We start from the raw sequence: 15,648 nt of genomic DNA, 5'->3' as shown, positions 1-15,648 counted from the left end.
GGGCGGGACGAGGCGACTGGGTGCCGATTGGTGGCGTTGACGTCGGCCGGGTGGCGGTGGCAGGCAAAGGGTCGATGGATGGGGTCGGGAGGGAAGGAGCGAAAGCGGAGGGGGCAAGACTTTATACCCTACCATACCAGGGCAGGTGGCGGTCAGGAGGCCTGCGTGCGTAGGCACGCCCACTAACCAGCGAGCCTGCGTGCCCACGCACGCAGGCCAGCGTGGCCTCCACATTTATTTTTTGCGCGCATCCGCTTGCCCGCCTGGCCGGGCTGGCCACGCTCGCCACCTCGCTCGACGGCTTGCCGCGCCGGTGGCGGTCACTCGCCGCGATGCATCGAAGCACAGGCACACACACATACCGAGAAGAGGGAGGACCGAGTTGTGAATTCAATCACGAGCACATTGGCGTTGCGTCGTATCGTCCGACTGTGGCGATCAGAGGTCGGGGCCGTGAGCAAGGATGGCCTGCTCCTTGCGCCTGCGGAGACGGCGGACATACTGCTTCACCTCGAGGAGCGACCAGCCAAAGATGGGCTGGTAGTGGGCGGGGTCGTCGAACGCCGGCTCCGGATCCGTGGACAGGCCCGTCTTCTTGACGTCGAAGGTCGGGTCCGAGACGCCAGTGCTGTCGACGACGCAGCATTCGTCGGGGCGCTCGTCGTCGGACACGATGGTGTGGCAAAGTTCGAGGTGCTTGAGGCAGAACAGGCAGTCGACCATGGTCACCTTGAGCCAGAGCACTCGTCCGTCGACCCAGGCGTACTTGAGGCAGCCGGCGACGGTGGGCCTCCTGCAGCCGTAGCCAACGAGCGAAGACGCCATGCATCCATTGGGGTCGAAGACCGAGTCGCGCCACCACATGACCCATTCGATGGCAAGCAGCCTGGCGCGTTCGTGCTCGTCCTCGAGGTCGCTCTTGAAGAGGATCTCCTGGTGCTTGAGAGCGAGGTCGACCTCCGTCAGCTCCTTGTATACGATGCAAAAGTAGCTGATGAAGACCTTCATTTTGGACATTGTGACGAGTAGGTACAGCTGTTGAGCGCGGGTGTACGAGGTCGACGGGTGGTGTGGCGGCGGGCGGCGTGGCGACGGGCGGTGTGGCGGCGGTGACGAGCGAGGCCAGACGGGTTGACGGTGACGATGGAGCAGAGGATGGTGAGCAGAGGGAAAGCAAGGGCAGTGATGGTCAGCGACAGCGCAACGGCAGCAGAGAGAGGGCACGGGGTCGAGACGGAGGCAAACTCACAGGGAGAGACCGAGTGGTGGAGGTGGGTGGTGGTGGCGGTGAGAGAGGAGGGAGGTGCGAGCGATCTGGCTGCCTTTAAGTATACACGAGGCAGCAAGGCGAGGAGGTGCGGAAAGCGGCAAGGCAGCGAGGCGGGGAGGTGCGGAAGGCAGCGAGGCGGCGGGGCAGCGAGGCAGCAAGGCGGCGAGGTGCGGAAGCAGGAGCGCGGAGAGCAGACGAGTTGCTGGCAATCATCGGAGACTTTGGCCAGCAGATCCCCCGGCGTTTCCGATGATTGAGGGTAGCAAGCGGAATCGTCGGACTGCCCTCGACATGACGCTGGCGTGGTTGAGGATAGGCAAGCGCTAGACGGATAGGCGGCGGCTGAGTCTGAGGCTGGAGCGGAAGTGGGTGACGCCGGTGGTCGTCTTGCGCGAGTGGCGGAGGTCGGACGTGGGGATGAGGACGTGGCCCATCGAGAGCATGCCGAGGCCGCCACCCTCCTTGGGCGAGGCGAGGATGGTCCAGTGCAGGGGCATGGTGGAGTCGACGCCCGGCTTGATCCGAATGACACAATGAGCGCGCGGCTGCGACCGTTGAAGCTTTGAGATGCCCTTGTCCGAGACGCGGAGGTAGGCCGTGGCGGTGCGCTTGCCCAATGCGGCGGCGACGAGGGGCCAGATGGCGTTGCGGGTGGTATCGACGTCGCCCTGGCGCGCCTTGGGCAGCATGCGGACCTCGAAGCCAGCCATGGAAAAGAGGAGGTTGGGGTTGTCCTTGCTGTAGACCGAGCACAGCGTGTCGTCCCACTCGATGGTGGTGAGGCTGCGCAGCAGGCTGTTCTTGACGGTCCAAAAGACGGCGAGGCCGAGGTTGACGTCGTGCTTGACGAGGCGCATGCGGCAGTCGCGGGGCCAGCACCTGCGGTTGTTGTAGCCGATGAGGTTGCTGTTGTTGGGGTCCGGGTTGGCGCTGAGGTAGCGCTGGATGAGGTCGCGCGCCTCGTCGGCGTCGAAGCGGTAGAGGATGTGGATGCGGTCGACGAAGCGCGTGTAGAGGCGGATCGGGTGGGCGGCCTCGGTGGCGGCGTCGGAAGAGGCCGTTGGGCACCGCCGGCGGGCCCGCCATCTGGCTGGCGCGCTGCAGGCCGAGGATGAGGAGGTCGAGGATGAGGCCGTAGTACTGGAACACGAAGGCGCTCAACTGGAGGCCGCGGATCAGGCCGTACGTGTTGATGTGCTCCATGTCCTCTAAGACGATCGAGACGTTGTTCTTGGACGTGATGTAGTCGGCGAGGTTGTGGTCCATGATGAGGCGCAGCAGCCGGTTGAGGAGCGTCAGGTCAATCTTCTCGTAGACGCGGCTGAGGGTCGTCTCCATGAGCACGTTGCACTGGCCCTCGGACGTGTCCCAGACGCCCTCGAGGTTGTTGATGCCGTTGCACCACTTGTAGACGAGCAACGGCGCCGGTTCCGAGTCGCTCGGCTTGACCCAGGCGGGGAAGAGCTGGCGCTTGTCGGCCTCGTAGGAGGGGTACTGGTCGAGGTAGGCGTCGGTGATCTTCTCCATCGGCTCGATGTTGCAGCACGGGATGAGCTTGTCGAAGGTGTCGAAGAACTCGATGCCGACGGCCTTGGCGGCGCGCTGGGTGAGCATCAGGCGCTTGATGCGCGCCAGCGTCTCGTGCGGGTTGTCGAACGCCTGCTCGATGAGGGCGAGCTCCTCGCGCTGGCTCTGGTTGAAGGCGGCCCTTGACGCTGTACGACTCCTTGAGCTTCTCGAGGGCGAGGACGAGGATCTTGGTGTCGTGCTTAAAGTTGAGCGAGGGGAACGGGATCAGCTGGAAGCGGCGGCTCTCGAGCCAGTGGACGGTCGACGTGTAGATGGCGACGGCGGCCTCGGACGTGATGTAGGGCCCGTCCTTGAGGTACGAGTTCTGGCGCTCCTGCTCGGCCTTGAGGTAGAGGCGGGTGAGGCGGCCGAGGTTCTTTCTGCTGACCGTCTTGTCGACCGTGGCGCCGCGGCGGATGCGCTCGCGGTTGTCGTGCGTCACCGACGTCCACCCGTCGGCCTTGAGCTTGACGTAGCGCAGGATGAGGTTCTCGACGCTTGTCGGCATGCCTGGCACCTTCCACGGCGTGTTGGACTTGTAGCAGCGCCACGCCGTCGAGAGGCGCCGGAGGAGACGCGCGACTCGTTGACCTCGACGCTGGCGGGCATGACGTTGAGGATGTCGTGCAGCACGCTGGCGCGCAGCTCGAGGTCGAAGGAGCTCTTGACGCGCTGCTTGGTGATGGTCGAGACGCCCTTGGCGCGGCCCTTGCGTCCTTCAAGCTGCCTCGCCAGCAGGTCGCCCAGCCAGCGCTCGAGGAGCGGCGTGATGCCGCGCAGGAAGAACATCCACACGCGCCACGACGGCGCTCTCGCCCGGTCCCTTGCCGACGGGCCCCATGTTGAAGCGCGAGTAGATGACGTGCTTGAGGGCCTTGCAAGCGCGGATCTGGCGCATCACGCGGTACTTGTAGCGGTACATGCCGCTGAGGGTGGCGACGTGGTTGAAGAGGTACTGGAGGCCGTCGGCCAGCTGGAAGGCGTCGATCGAGCCGAGGCGGTAGGTCACCTGGCTGTCGACGAGGAGCTTGACGATGCGCGCCATCTCGCGGACCAGGTGGGAGGCGTTGCCGAAGCGGCTCTTCTTGCGCTCCTTGGTCGTCAGCGTCTTGGTCGGCTTGAGGTTGAAGTTGAAGTCGAGGTGGAGCGCCGAGCAGCCCTTGCGGTGGATCAGCAGGTCGAGCATGTTGAACGACTGCCGCGACACCTGCAGGCCCGCCTCGAGCCAGTCGATGCTCGTGTTCTGGAAGAACTTGGTGGCGTTGAGCTGCTTGAGGAGGTACTTGCGCTTCTGCGGCTTCTGCTTGCGCGTGTGGAGCGAGTTGTAGACGTAGTTCTTGAGCAGCTTCTGGTAGCTGACGCGGATCTTGACCGGCTGGTTGGGCGGGCAGTGCTCGAGGTACCACGTCTGCACCAGCGGCACGTCGACGGCGCGCCGCGTGCGGCCGCTGCGCCGGTCGTAGGGCGACGGCGCCCACCACAGCGCGATGGCGTCGGCCGTCAGCTTCGTTCTCCAGCGGCCGCTCGTCGAGGAACGGCGCCACGTCGTCCGGCAGCGAAAAGGCCACCTCGTCCGGCAGCTCGTCGTCGCCCTCGACGCCCTCGCCGAAGACGTCGTCCTCGTGGGCCAGCACCGGCGTGCCGTCCGTCGTACTCGCTCCGGAAGGCGTTGGAGCTGGCCAGCGAGCGGCCCGAGATCGGGTTGATGACCGGGTCAAAGTAGAAGGCCTGGTCGATCTCGTCGGAGCGGATGTAGACGTTCTTGGGCTCGTGGTAGGTGCCGATGTGCACCGAGCGCGGCCGGCTGTTGTAGAGGTGCGGGAAGGCCACCTTGTACTCGGTGCGGATCTGCTGGCGGATGATGACCTTGCGAAAGTCGGTAAAGTCGGTAAAGTCGTCGTCGAAGCCGTCTGTGTCCTTGTACAGCGGCTCGAACTTGGGGCCGCCGGGGATGGCCATGTTGAGCGCCTTGGCGGTGAAGAACGACTTGGGGTCGAACATGTAAAAGTAGTTGCGGTCCCCCGACGCAAAGTCGCTCAGCAGCGTACGGCCGAGGCGGTGGAGCGCCGCCATCTGCGGCAGGTCCAGGTTCCAGAACTTGTACGACGGCCCGTTGACGCGCGTGCCGTCGTCGAGCAGCGGCTTGTGGTCGTAGAACCAGTCGATGATGGCGCCGTCCTCTTCCTCGTCGAGCTCGAGCTGGATGGCCTCGAGCGGCTCGACGTCGAGCAGGTTGTCGCTGTAGTCGACGACGGGCTCCTCGTCGTCAAACGGCGGGAAGCGCATCCGCTTAAAGTGGCGCCGGTCGCGCTTCTCGCGCCGCATCGCCAGCCACATGGTCGCCCACTGGGCGTGGAAGACGGGCTCGATGACCTTGGGCACCTCGTTGACGAACGTGATGGCGCCGGTGATGTGGTAGAGCACGGACACCTCGCGCACCTGCTCCCACGGCATCGGGATGTTCTCGAGCACCTTCATCATGGCGTGCGGCACGTACTTGAGCGCGCCGAGGTGGACGCGCTTGTCCTGGAGGTACTTGCGATTGCTCATGTCGCCGTGGTCTTTGATGACCTTGCGCGGCACCTCCGGCGGCATCTCCTGCTTGCCCGTGTCGACGAAGCCCGTCTTGCCGCGGCGGTCGCCAACGCGGCGGCTCCGGCTTTGCCGCCGTGCCTTCATATTGACCTTGGACCTCTCGGTCCTCATGACGGCCGCCGTCCGACCGTCATCGTCATGCTCGAGACCCCTCTCCGACGCGACAGGAAGACGGTAGCCATCTTTTGTCCGTGCAGAAGGGGAGGGGCGCAAGCTCGACACGACGGCCTCTGGACGCCGTTACACGGGCGGTCGAGGCGAGGAGACGACGGGTATGCACGCGCGCGCATGCTTGTTGCGCCGGCGCGCCGGATCCGACTGATGGGATGGGTTGATTCAGACGCTGTGGGGCAAGGTGAAACGTGGCGAGATCAGCAAGGCAGCTTGGCTTGGTGAGTTGGAAGCGGAAGCGATCCAAGGAGGCTCACCTTCTGTGTCGAGCACGGCAACGGCGAGCGGACAGCAGGCAGCGGGAGCGACCGATCTTGAGGACCAGCGATGGGCCTCGACGGCGAGCGGGTGGCGGTCTTGCTGCGGCGGCGTGCGATCCCCTTCACTCCTCTTTTCCTTGTTCCACGCCGTCGCCTCGCCGTTCCGCCGTCGGTGCCGTCGGCAATGGGATCTGTGAGGGGCAAGACGAGGCGCAAAGGGAGAGTCGAATGTCAGCAGATTCAACAAGAGAAGCGGATCGACCGCGACGAGGCCTCACCCTATCGATGTGGACGCGGTCGACTGGCACCGGGTGCCGATGGTGGCGCCGTTGTTGGCGTCATGTGGGCGGCGGTCGGATCTGTGGCAGAGCAGAGGAGCGAGGAAAGGAGGGCGGCGGGTCAATCGGCAGGTCGAGTCGGGTGGCGTCGAGAAGCGGAACCAGCAATCGACTCACACGAGATGCTGCTGTTGCTGACAGTGCCCAAGACGAAGAGGCGAGGAGCGAGGTGCGGACGAACTTGAGGCAAGCCGGCAGCAGTATCGAGGTGGCGGCCGTGGGACTTGACAGAACGGGGCGGTGGCGGCGGTGGTGGTGGTGGTGGGAAGGAAGGAAAAAGGGCGGGCAAGCGGGCGCTCCTTAGGGGCGCAGGGCTGCCAGCGTGGCACCGCCAGCCTCCACAAATTTTCAGCCAGCCCGCCAGGCGTGGCGCTGCCACCAGGCCGCTCATCTCGCTGGTGGCGGCAGTAGGATCCAGGCACAGTCACACAGGCAAATGGAAAGAGAGCAATCAAATTTAGTGATCAATGGAGCGGTGCAAAGGCCTACGCGGCCGCATGTGTGACGAGGCGATCAGGACATGGTCATGCGAGTATGGATGTCCACCTCCATGCGCTCGCGGAGGCGGCGGACGTACTCCCTCACTTCCTGGAGCGACCAGCCGAAAATCGGCTCGAGGTGGGCCGGGTCGTCGAAGTCCGGCTCCGGGTCCTCGGAAAGGCCCGTCTTGTCGACCTCGTACGCAAAAGCAGGGTCTGCGAAGCCGTGCGAGTCGATCATGCAGGTGGAGGGGGAGCGTTCCTTGTCCACGACGATGTAGTGGCAGTGCTTGCGGTGCTTGTGGCACCACATGCAGTCGACGATGACGGCCTTGGTCCAGACGACGCTGCCCTTGTCCCAAACGTAGTCGAGGCAGCCGGCGATGGTGGGCCTCTTGCAGGTCTTGGCCGCTTCGGCGGTCGGCACGCACGCGAGCTGGTCGACGACGACTGTGTCGCCCTTCCACATGAGGCACTCGATGGCGATCAGCCTTGCGTTGTCGTTCTCGCTGCGCTCATGCCTGCACAGAAGCTTGCGGTGGTACTGGGCAAGCTCGAGCTCGGAAGAGCCCTTGTAAACCGCCAGAAAGTACTTGATAAACGTCTTCATTTCTTTCGACATTGCGGCGTTGCAAGTACAGCTGTTGAGCGCACGCGGACAAGGTGGTGCGCAATCCAGCGGTAGCAAGCAAGGACGGAAAGCGTTGGAGGCGGTGGCGGCGATTGTGCATGCGAGTGACCGGCGAGCGACGGGCGAGATGGCCAGGCAGGCATGGAAGGGGCAGCGAACGGTGGTGTCGAGGTAATGGCGTCGAGGTAGTGGTGTTGAGGCAGTGGTGTCGAGGCAATGACGTCGAGGCCATGACGTCGAGGCGGTGGCGTCGAGGCGGCGTCGAGGCAGATCAGCAGATAGGAGGCAAGGGGACAAGCAAAGGCGAGAAAGAGCTGGTCAGCATCGACTCGGCAGCGGCGGAGAGCAAACAGGAGAGCGACGGACTCACAGGAGCGGAACAATTGGGGTTGATGGTGGTGGTGAGGAGAGGAGGGGGCGGAGAGCGAGCAGCCTGGCCTGCCTTATGTACCCTGTGGCTGGCAAGTCGAGGGGGGTGTGCAGCGTAGGTGGAGGCAGAGGCGGCAGCGAGGAGCAAGAGCATTGACTCAAGCAGCGAGGCGGGACGGAGAGCTTACCTGGACGCGGGTCGAGCTTGAGTGTGGCGGCCGGCCTGCACCAAGCACCGAGGTCTGAGCGAGATACCGCCGCAGCGAGCTTGTTGGGCGGTAGGCTTGATCCTTGTGGCCTCGACGATGCCGCCTCGACCCGTCACCGGAGCCTCCAGCCGCAGTCGGATCGCATCGAGTCCAAAGCACAGACTCACACAGACAAAGCAAAGGCCAATCAAATGCATTGCAGCTCAGGACAGCAGTTCGCCGTCATCGGCCCATCGGGCGACGATGTTGCCGTGGCCGGCCGGGTCGGTGAGGAGGAGGACCGCCTTGGTGGGGTTGGGGCAGGTGCGGATGACGCTGACCGCCGGGTGCGCCATGCTGACATCGACGTAGCCGTCGAAAAGCCTCTTGTCGACGACGGGGACGAGAGGAGCGGCCGTCGAGGAGCCGCGCTCGGCGTAGAGCGTGTCGAGGAGGGAGGAGGTCGCCGTCGAGAAGGCGCTGAAGTGGTCCGACATCACGCGGATTGCGTCGCGCCTGTTCGTGACCAGGTCAACGATGCCACCGCTGGTGTTGAGGTCCCGCTGTTGGTCGCGTTTGCGGCGGTGGATTTGCTCGTTGATCTCGGCTTCCTTGCGCACGCGGAGGCGGTGGATGTAGTCCCTGATCTGCTTGGTCGACCAGCCAAAGATCGGCTCCTTGTGCGCGGGGTGGCCGTACGCTGGCTTCCTCTCGTTTGCCAGGCCGGACCTCTTGACGGAGAAGTCGCCGTGGATGCCCTTCGAGTCGACGAGGACCGTCTTGTCGGTGTCCTTCATGTCGAAGTAGACGTTGCAGCTGTAGTGGTTGAGCGTGCACTCCTCGCACTCGAAGATGACGTCGGGGATCAGCCAGAACGTCTCGTTGTTGACGACCTCGTAGAGGAGGTAGGAGTTGACCGTGAGCTTCTTGCAGTCCATGTGGCGGTTGTCGCTCTCCCGGCACGAGCGCTTCTTGTCGAGCACAACGGCGTGATCCACCAGCATCAGGTACTTGAGGGCCGTCAGCTCGACATTGTCGCGCGAGTCGCCCTTGGTCGCTTTGATTTGCAGGTACCTCTTCGCACGTCGCACCGCGTCGACGTTCTCGTACAGGTCGATGAAGGTCTGGATGCGAGGCGCCATGGTGGAATTGCAGGTTGATTGGCTACAGAGTGTGGGCGATGTTGCTACACAGAGTTGTCTGCGTGATTGCGGGCAACACGATGTGGAGGCGGCGGCGGTCGATGTGGAATCCGAGATGACGGCCGAACAGGACGATGGCGCGATGGCGAGGGCGATCCGGCAAGCCAGGCGGCGAGGCGAGATGGTGGCGAGGTAAAGCGGTCCGTGGAAGGGGGCAGGAGAAGAGGCAGAAAGGCAAACAGCCGGTCAGCGAGATGTGCGCAGCGAGGTCGAAGAGGCAGACGATCCAGAGCATACTCACAAGGGCAGAGGAGAGGGTCGAGATGTTGATGGTGGTGGGAGGGAAGGAGGAGGGACGCTCGAGAGGTCCTCCTTTATACCTTTTGACCGGGCAGGCAGAAGCCAGGGCGGTATGGGCGGCGGGCGGACGGTCAATGGCGGTGGCGTGCAGGCGGCCAATGGCGAAGGGATGCGGAGCGGGGCGGAGAAGTGGCAAAAGAACAAGGTAGAATGGCGGAGGAAGCGTCAGCGTCAAGCACAACAGACAGCAAGCCGTAGAAGCCGGAGCAGAGCGGAAGACTCACCCTGAGCGGACGAGCGCGGAAGCAAGAGCTCCCCGTCAATGGAAGCCTCGAATCATCGGAATCCTTGGAGAGCGAGTCCCAGGAGATTTCCGATGATTCACGGCTCCTATTGACGGGAGCGGAGGCGGCAGGCGGACCTGAGAGCGGCGGAGGGCTGATGGCGGCAACGAGGCGACGGGACTGAGCTCTCGGATCCGATGCCGAGGCCGACCATGCCGACGATGCCGGCGATGGCGCTACTCACATCGTAGGCCTTCGATCAGGTGGCATGCAGATTGATGCTACGAGCGGAGATGCTGTCGACGTCTATGCAAGATAACCGGCAAAAGATCACGGCAAGCAATGATCAGCCCTGGCACGAGGCGCAATGGTCAAGGCGTGAAGGCAGCCGCACTCACAGATGGTTGTTGTCTGCCCGATGAAGCGGTCAAGGCCTGCTGGAGAGAGGTCAGTAGCAGAAGGAAAGGGCATCGGCGGCGAATCGGCGGTGGTGTTGCAGGGCAACGCCACGGTCCCTCTTTACGTCGGGCGCCACCTCGCACCGCAACGCCGCCGATGCCCTGAGGCGCTGGCATCACGAGGCCAGAGCCCTCGCCGTCACGTGGGCCGGTATGCAGGGCAACCGGTGCCCGCTCCCGTCAGCCCGCCACCGCTCCAGTAGGACGACGGCGGCGCAGCTGCCATCAGGCGGAAAGAGAAGCCACGACGGGTGGGCAGCGAGTCGGCATCACGAGGCCGAGCTCGCCCAGGCCCTACTCACCTTGATGCTGCTCTAACCCATTCCACCGAGCCATCCGTGAGCAGCCTTCCGGCACCGTGGGCGTGGGTCCGGCCGTCCTGAAGCGCAGCGAGGTCGTCCAGAGTCGATCTTGAAGATCACCCGCGGGCGGTGCGTGGCCTGGAGGCGTCCCATAAACGTCCTCGCTCGGCCTGGCGGCATCACTGCGCCAAGGCCGCTGCTGACACCGCGGCGCTTGACCTAGCCGGCGGCTTCGATGGTGGTGGCGGCGATGGTGGGGCGGCGAGGTGAGGCGTGGCGGTTTGAGCTGGTGGTGGTGGTGGTGGTGGGAAGGAGCGAACGGCCTTGCTGGCAGCCGCGCGTCTTGAGCAGCCCTGGCCCGTGCCTTTGCAGAAATTTTCACTCTATCGTCGCTCGCCTGCCGCCTGCCAGCGAGGTAGGGGTGGGCTTGCCTGCCCGCCCTCTCCTCCCAACTACTATCACCACCACCACCGTCGCCACCACCGCCACCAACTCGTACGGACTCGCTGCCTCAACGCCTTTCGCCTAATGGACTCCCTCTCCCTCTCCCCCTCCAACTACCACCTGCCACTTTGGCTTGCGGGTATCTCTCTTCGTCGACGACGCTGGCCGAGGTAGGCCCGCCGCGATCGCCTTCACCTCGACAACCTCAACGTCGCGCTAGTCGCCCGCAGCAGCGCTGTCCTGCAACCCGCCCACGCTCGGCGAGACACAGGTAAGCATCACGATGACGTCCGCTGCTCAATGGTAGACCGCTGACGTCTTCCTCCGCCTCCCCTTTGCTCTCTGCTCGTTCACATCAGCTCGAATCCCGGCACCGCCGCTCCTCGACCGCTCGCATCCAGTCCCGCGCGCTCGCCTCGCGCCAGCATCGACTCGCCGCCACCGCAACAGTCGATTCGATCGGATCGAAGCCACCCCCGCTGCCGCCGCCTCCGCTCCCGCCGCCGCTGTCGCCGGCTGTCGCTTGTCTTGTCGGGCCGGGTATCTCAGGCGCGAGTTCTACCGGTCTTTATGCTCAGAAGGCCCTCGCGTTTTGAGCAGCGTGGTTGCGCACCCCGGTCCAATAGGCAGCGGCAGTTGGCGGCACGACGGCCATCAGCAAGAGCGCGATCAGCGGGCTCGGCAAAGGTCTCGGATGACAAGATCGACGTGATCCATCCCGTGAGTCGCCCCTCTTTCTGTCGCTCTCCTCGGTGCGGGTCGATACTGACCTTGTCCTCTCTCTGTTTCTTTGCACCACAGAACCGCCCAATACATCCGCACCGGGACGCTTCGGAACGCCGCCGAGTCGTCCGCCGTCGCTGCCAAGGTAGGTCGAGCGCGTCGCTTCCGTCGCCGTTGTTGGCCCGACCTCGTCTCGCTCGGTCCTGGGTATCGCGGTTGCGCGGGAACAACGGCATCCAAGGTGTCGCCCGTTGCGCTGTCGGCGGATGGGTGTCCGGCCTGGGATTGAGTCGGGACGAGGCGGCGTCGACGCGATGCTCAGGACGGCGCGCGACTGACGGCAGCGACAACCTCGACTCGCCACACTTCCGCCCGGACTCTCCATCAGCAGGTCGACATGCCAGGTTACAAACGTCGCACCGAGCCGTGTTACTGTCGGCAGTGCAATGGGCGTCATGTCCAGCGCAAGACGCGGCTGCGCCACGAGAATGAGGAACACTTTGAGCGCATTGAGCAAGAGGTGAGAGCGGGTCCCTGGACGTTCAAGCGCTTTGCAATCTAAGAATCATGCTGACCTCCTCCTTTGTCGACTGCAGCAACTACAACAGGCACGAGCGATCGCAGGAAGCCCGCTCTACGTGCAGGATGGGCCGCGCGACACAGCGTCACCATTGCGGTTGTCGTCAGCGCCAGCAGAACCCACCTCAGTACCGCCATCGTCAGCTGCACAATCGAGGGCCGCGTCACCGCCATCAAATGCTTCGCCTGCCCCGTCGCCTTCTCTTGCGACATCTCTTCGGCCTTTGTCACCACCTCGGTCGCCGGTCGGGTCGGATGCAGGCTCGCTTCCGCCCTACTCGCCACCTCGGTCGCCATCAACTCCGCCCGCCACAACGTCGCCCTCTCCATCAACGTCGCCGCCACCGCAGCAGAGCTTTAGGCTGGCGGTGTCCGACTCGGAGGAAGACGCGGAGCGCTCGCCGCTATCCCGGCTCGACCCTGCCCGCATTCTCGCTCCCGGCGTGATGGCCAGCGCCTCGGACCCGCCGCCTGCGCTTGACGATGCCCTGCCAGATTGGATGACGGCCTTCCAATGGCACGTCGTCCGCCAGCACTCGCAGCACGGCCTCTCTCGCGCCGGATGCGAGGACATGCTGCGGTTTGCCAACGACGTCCTGCTTCCGGCGTCGGGCAGCACTGCAAAAGGGCCGGTCCGCTTCCCCACGCTGCGCAGGCACCTCGGCCTCGACCGTGACCACCTTGTCCGCTACCTGGTGTGCCCTCGGCCCGCGTGCTCAAGCCTTTCGCCACCCATACCAACGGCTTGGCCATCACCGACGTCATCCGCCTCGCCGCCACCTGCTGCAAGCTGCATCCGCTGCGACGAGCCGCTGCAGCGTGACGGGCCGGTGTTCCTCTACCACCCGCTCGAGGCATGGCTGCGCGGCTTGGTCCAACGACCCGAGGTGCGCGAGGCGCTTGAAAGCTGGCGAGCACGCCCGACCCCGTCTACGCTCTTTGCCGACGCCACCCCGCCTCTGGCCGACGTCTACGATGGCGAGATGTGGCATCAAGAGCAAGCCTTCCTCAACAGCGGCAAGCCGGGCGACATCAACCTCCTCGTCTCGCTCTCGACGGACTGGTTCCGGCCGTTCAACTACACGGCCGCTTCCTACTCGTGCGGACCCGTCGTCCTGTCGGTCCTCAACCTGCCGTCGGCCCTCCGCTTCAAGCCAGAGTACCAGCACCTCGCCGGCGTCATCCCGGGTCCATCTGAGCCGTCGTGGTCGATGTGCTCCCGGTTCCTCGAGCCGCTCGTCGCAGAGCTGCAGCGCCTGCTCGACGGCATCGAGATTGGCTTGCCTGCACCTCCGCCGTCAACGGCCTCGCCCGACACCACCGCCGTCGCCGCCACCCTCCGCGCCAAGCTGGTGCTGTTCGTCGGAGACTCTCCAGCGCGTACAAAGGTCTGCGGATTCAACCCGCTCACGGTCAATGAGGCAACCTGCCCGTACTGCGACACCGACAAGGACGAGTTTCAAGAGCTCGCTGCGACCAGTGCCAAGACTACGCCACGCGATCCGGACCGGCATCGACAGGACGCACTCGCGGTCAAGGGCAGCAGCGACGCTCACCATCGCAACGCTGCTGCCACCACCGGCGCTCGGTACTCGGCTCTATACGAGCTGCCGTACTGGCGCAGCGTGACCTCTGCCCCCGTCGACGTCATGCACGCCGTCTACCTTGGCGTCGTCCGCCGCGTCTGGCACAAGATCCTCATCGACCGCGGTCTCCTCACCAGCCGTGAAGTCGTTGCCGTCCAAGCTCGGATCCGTGCTACGGTCGTGCCGTCAACGCTGGCAAAGCTCTCGGTCCACTTCGGCGACGCTGCAGGTGGCTCGCCGACAGCAGCGCAGTACGCCACGCTGGCCCGGCTCCTGCCGGCGCTGCTTCACGGCGTCTGGCACGACGCCATCGACGACTACCGCCGCCACCGCCGCACCATCCGGCATGACATGGAGAAAGGCGCGTGGATCGAGGAGGGTGATCCCGACGCGGAGCACTGGGCGTGGCTGACGCACTCTGCGCAGGCCGAGGCGGAAGCCATCCGCACAAGGACGACAACCCACGCCGCTCACTGGGTCCACAAGGGCTGGTTCTTCCGCGAGATCGTCGTGCGACTTGGCCTGATCGTCGACTATCTGCATCAGCAAGTCCTTACCGACGCCGACGTCGACACCGTCACGCTGCACCTACGCCGCCTGCACCGAGCCCTCGCCGTCATATCGCCCATCTACTACAACTCGCACATCCTGTCGCATTTGGGCCCCCAGCTGCGCCGGTTCGGACCACCGCGTGCTTTCTGGGCCTTCGGGATCGAGAAGGCGATACAGGTCCTCTCGCGGACCACCGTGCCGACCAACAAGAAGCACGGTCAGGTGGAGCTGTCGCTGCTCAAGACCTGGTCCGACCGCGGGCGGGCGGAGGCAGTCAACGGGCCAGCGGAGCAGCGCCAAGAAGGCATCGCGCTCGCCAGCCGTACCCGCGACCGTCAGAGGACGCACGACTCAAGCGTGCTCAAGCTCGAGACGGCACCGGCATCACGGAGGCCAACGCCGCTGGACGACCATGCCTACGATGGCTTCGTCGCGCTCCTACGGACCCTCCATCCACGCCGGCGCTTCGTCAAGACCAGCATCATTGCTGCGCCCGACGCCGTCGAAGTCAGTCGCGCCGTCCACACGCACGCGAGCATCTCCGTCAACGGCCTGTACTTCCGGGCATCGCACAACGACGTCCACAGTGCTCCGGGCGACTCCTTCGGCTTCATCAAGTGGCCCTCGACATCGACCGACGTCACCCTCGTCCAGGTGACCCAGATCATCAGCTATCGGCACCGGGCCCGGCCATCACAGCCTGTCGAGACGCCTGCCGACGACATCACCGCAGTCTGCGTTGTCTGCCGGCTCTTTCCTCCGCCAACGCAGCTCGACTGCTTCGACCTCGGCACCAGCAAGCCTTTCGCCCGGCCGTCCTCAGTCCAGCTCGAAGTCACAGGCACCGCCGTCTTCCCCGCCACCGCCCTGGTCGCCCACGCCGCAATCACACCCGTACCTCGATCCGAACATGCACTCGTCAAGATCATCAATTGACTCGGCCATGTGAGTACAGTGCTGCTGCCCTGTGGCTAGAGGCTGGTATCGCGTGTTGTTGCTGTTGCGCCGTCGGCGCTGGTATCGTGGCTGCTGTTGCGCGCTATCGGCGCTGGTGTCGATGCCATCCCTTCGTCGATCCACCTACTGACGACCTCCATCGCTTCTTCCCTGCTCCTCGCCACCGCCAGCCTGAACCGGGCTCAACTCGCCGCCGCCCCACTTCCTGATCGGCTTGCCCGTGCCGCTGCCCCAAGTATCCGTGCCCACGTTCTTGAACGGCTTGCGGTTGCGCTGGACGTTGGCGCACGCCTTGCGGTTGCAATCGCTGGCCTCTTTCCAGTCCTCCGCCACCATCCAACGCTGCACACTCGAGGGCAACTTGAAGTTGGGGTCGGAGTCGAACGGATCGACAACCCAGTTGGGCCGAGCAAGGGCGTGACCAGGTGAGTGTCCTCGCTTGCCTCGGGTA

General features: G+C 64.6%; 5 protein-coding genes across 5 annotated transcripts; 1 reads left to right on the top strand and 4 right to left on the bottom strand.

The window, feature by feature from the left end:
- Positions 1 to 438: 438 nt before the first annotated feature.
- On the bottom strand, positions 439 to 1,017 carry PFL1_00841 (uncharacterized protein; the record flags this gene model as incomplete). Its single annotated transcript, XM_007878342.1, has 2 exons — positions 439 to 468; positions 499 to 1,017. 2 exons carry the CDS (start codon positions 1,015 to 1,017, stop codon positions 439 to 441), a joined length of 549 nt encoding a protein of 182 aa, XP_007876533.1.
- Positions 1,018 to 1,593: 576 nt separating this feature from the next.
- PFL1_00840 (uncharacterized protein) lies at positions 1,594 to 5,545 on the bottom strand (the record flags this gene model as incomplete). Its single annotated transcript, XM_007878341.1, has 6 exons — positions 1,594 to 2,304; positions 2,339 to 2,962; positions 2,985 to 3,356; positions 3,431 to 3,562; positions 3,633 to 4,362; positions 4,494 to 5,545. The coding sequence occupies 6 exons, from the start codon at positions 5,543 to 5,545 to the stop codon at positions 1,594 to 1,596; spliced, it is 3,621 nt and encodes a 1,206-aa protein (XP_007876532.1).
- A 1,122-nt stretch (positions 5,546 to 6,667) lies between these two features.
- On the bottom strand, positions 6,668 to 7,304 carry PFL1_00839 (uncharacterized protein; the record flags this gene model as incomplete). Its single annotated transcript, XM_007878340.1, has 2 exons — positions 6,668 to 6,688; positions 6,789 to 7,304. The coding sequence occupies 2 exons, from the start codon at positions 7,302 to 7,304 to the stop codon at positions 6,668 to 6,670; spliced, it is 537 nt and encodes a 178-aa protein (XP_007876531.1).
- Positions 7,305 to 8,094: 790 nt separating this feature from the next.
- On the bottom strand, positions 8,095 to 9,012 carry PFL1_00838 (uncharacterized protein; the record flags this gene model as incomplete). Its single annotated transcript, XM_007878339.1, has 1 exon — positions 8,095 to 9,012. One exon carries the CDS (start codon positions 9,010 to 9,012, stop codon positions 8,095 to 8,097), a length of 918 nt encoding a protein of 305 aa, XP_007876530.1.
- Positions 9,013 to 12,548: 3,536 nt separating this feature from the next.
- On the top strand, positions 12,549 to 15,176 carry PFL1_00837 (uncharacterized protein; the record flags this gene model as incomplete). Its single annotated transcript, XM_007878338.1, has 1 exon — positions 12,549 to 15,176. One exon carries the CDS (start codon positions 12,549 to 12,551, stop codon positions 15,174 to 15,176), a length of 2,628 nt encoding a protein of 875 aa, XP_007876529.1.
- Between the last annotated feature and the right edge of the window lie 472 nt (positions 15,177 to 15,648).

This window comes from Pseudozyma flocculosa (assembly GCF_000417875.1).
Source record: "Pseudozyma flocculosa PF-1 unplaced genomic scaffold scaffold00002, whole genome shotgun sequence".
In the NCBI taxonomy this organism is placed as follows: domain Eukaryota; kingdom Fungi; phylum Basidiomycota; class Ustilaginomycetes; order Ustilaginales; family Ustilaginaceae; genus Pseudozyma; species Pseudozyma flocculosa.
Note: the sequence above shows the minus strand (reverse complement) of the source record. Positions and strands in the feature narration are given on the sequence as shown.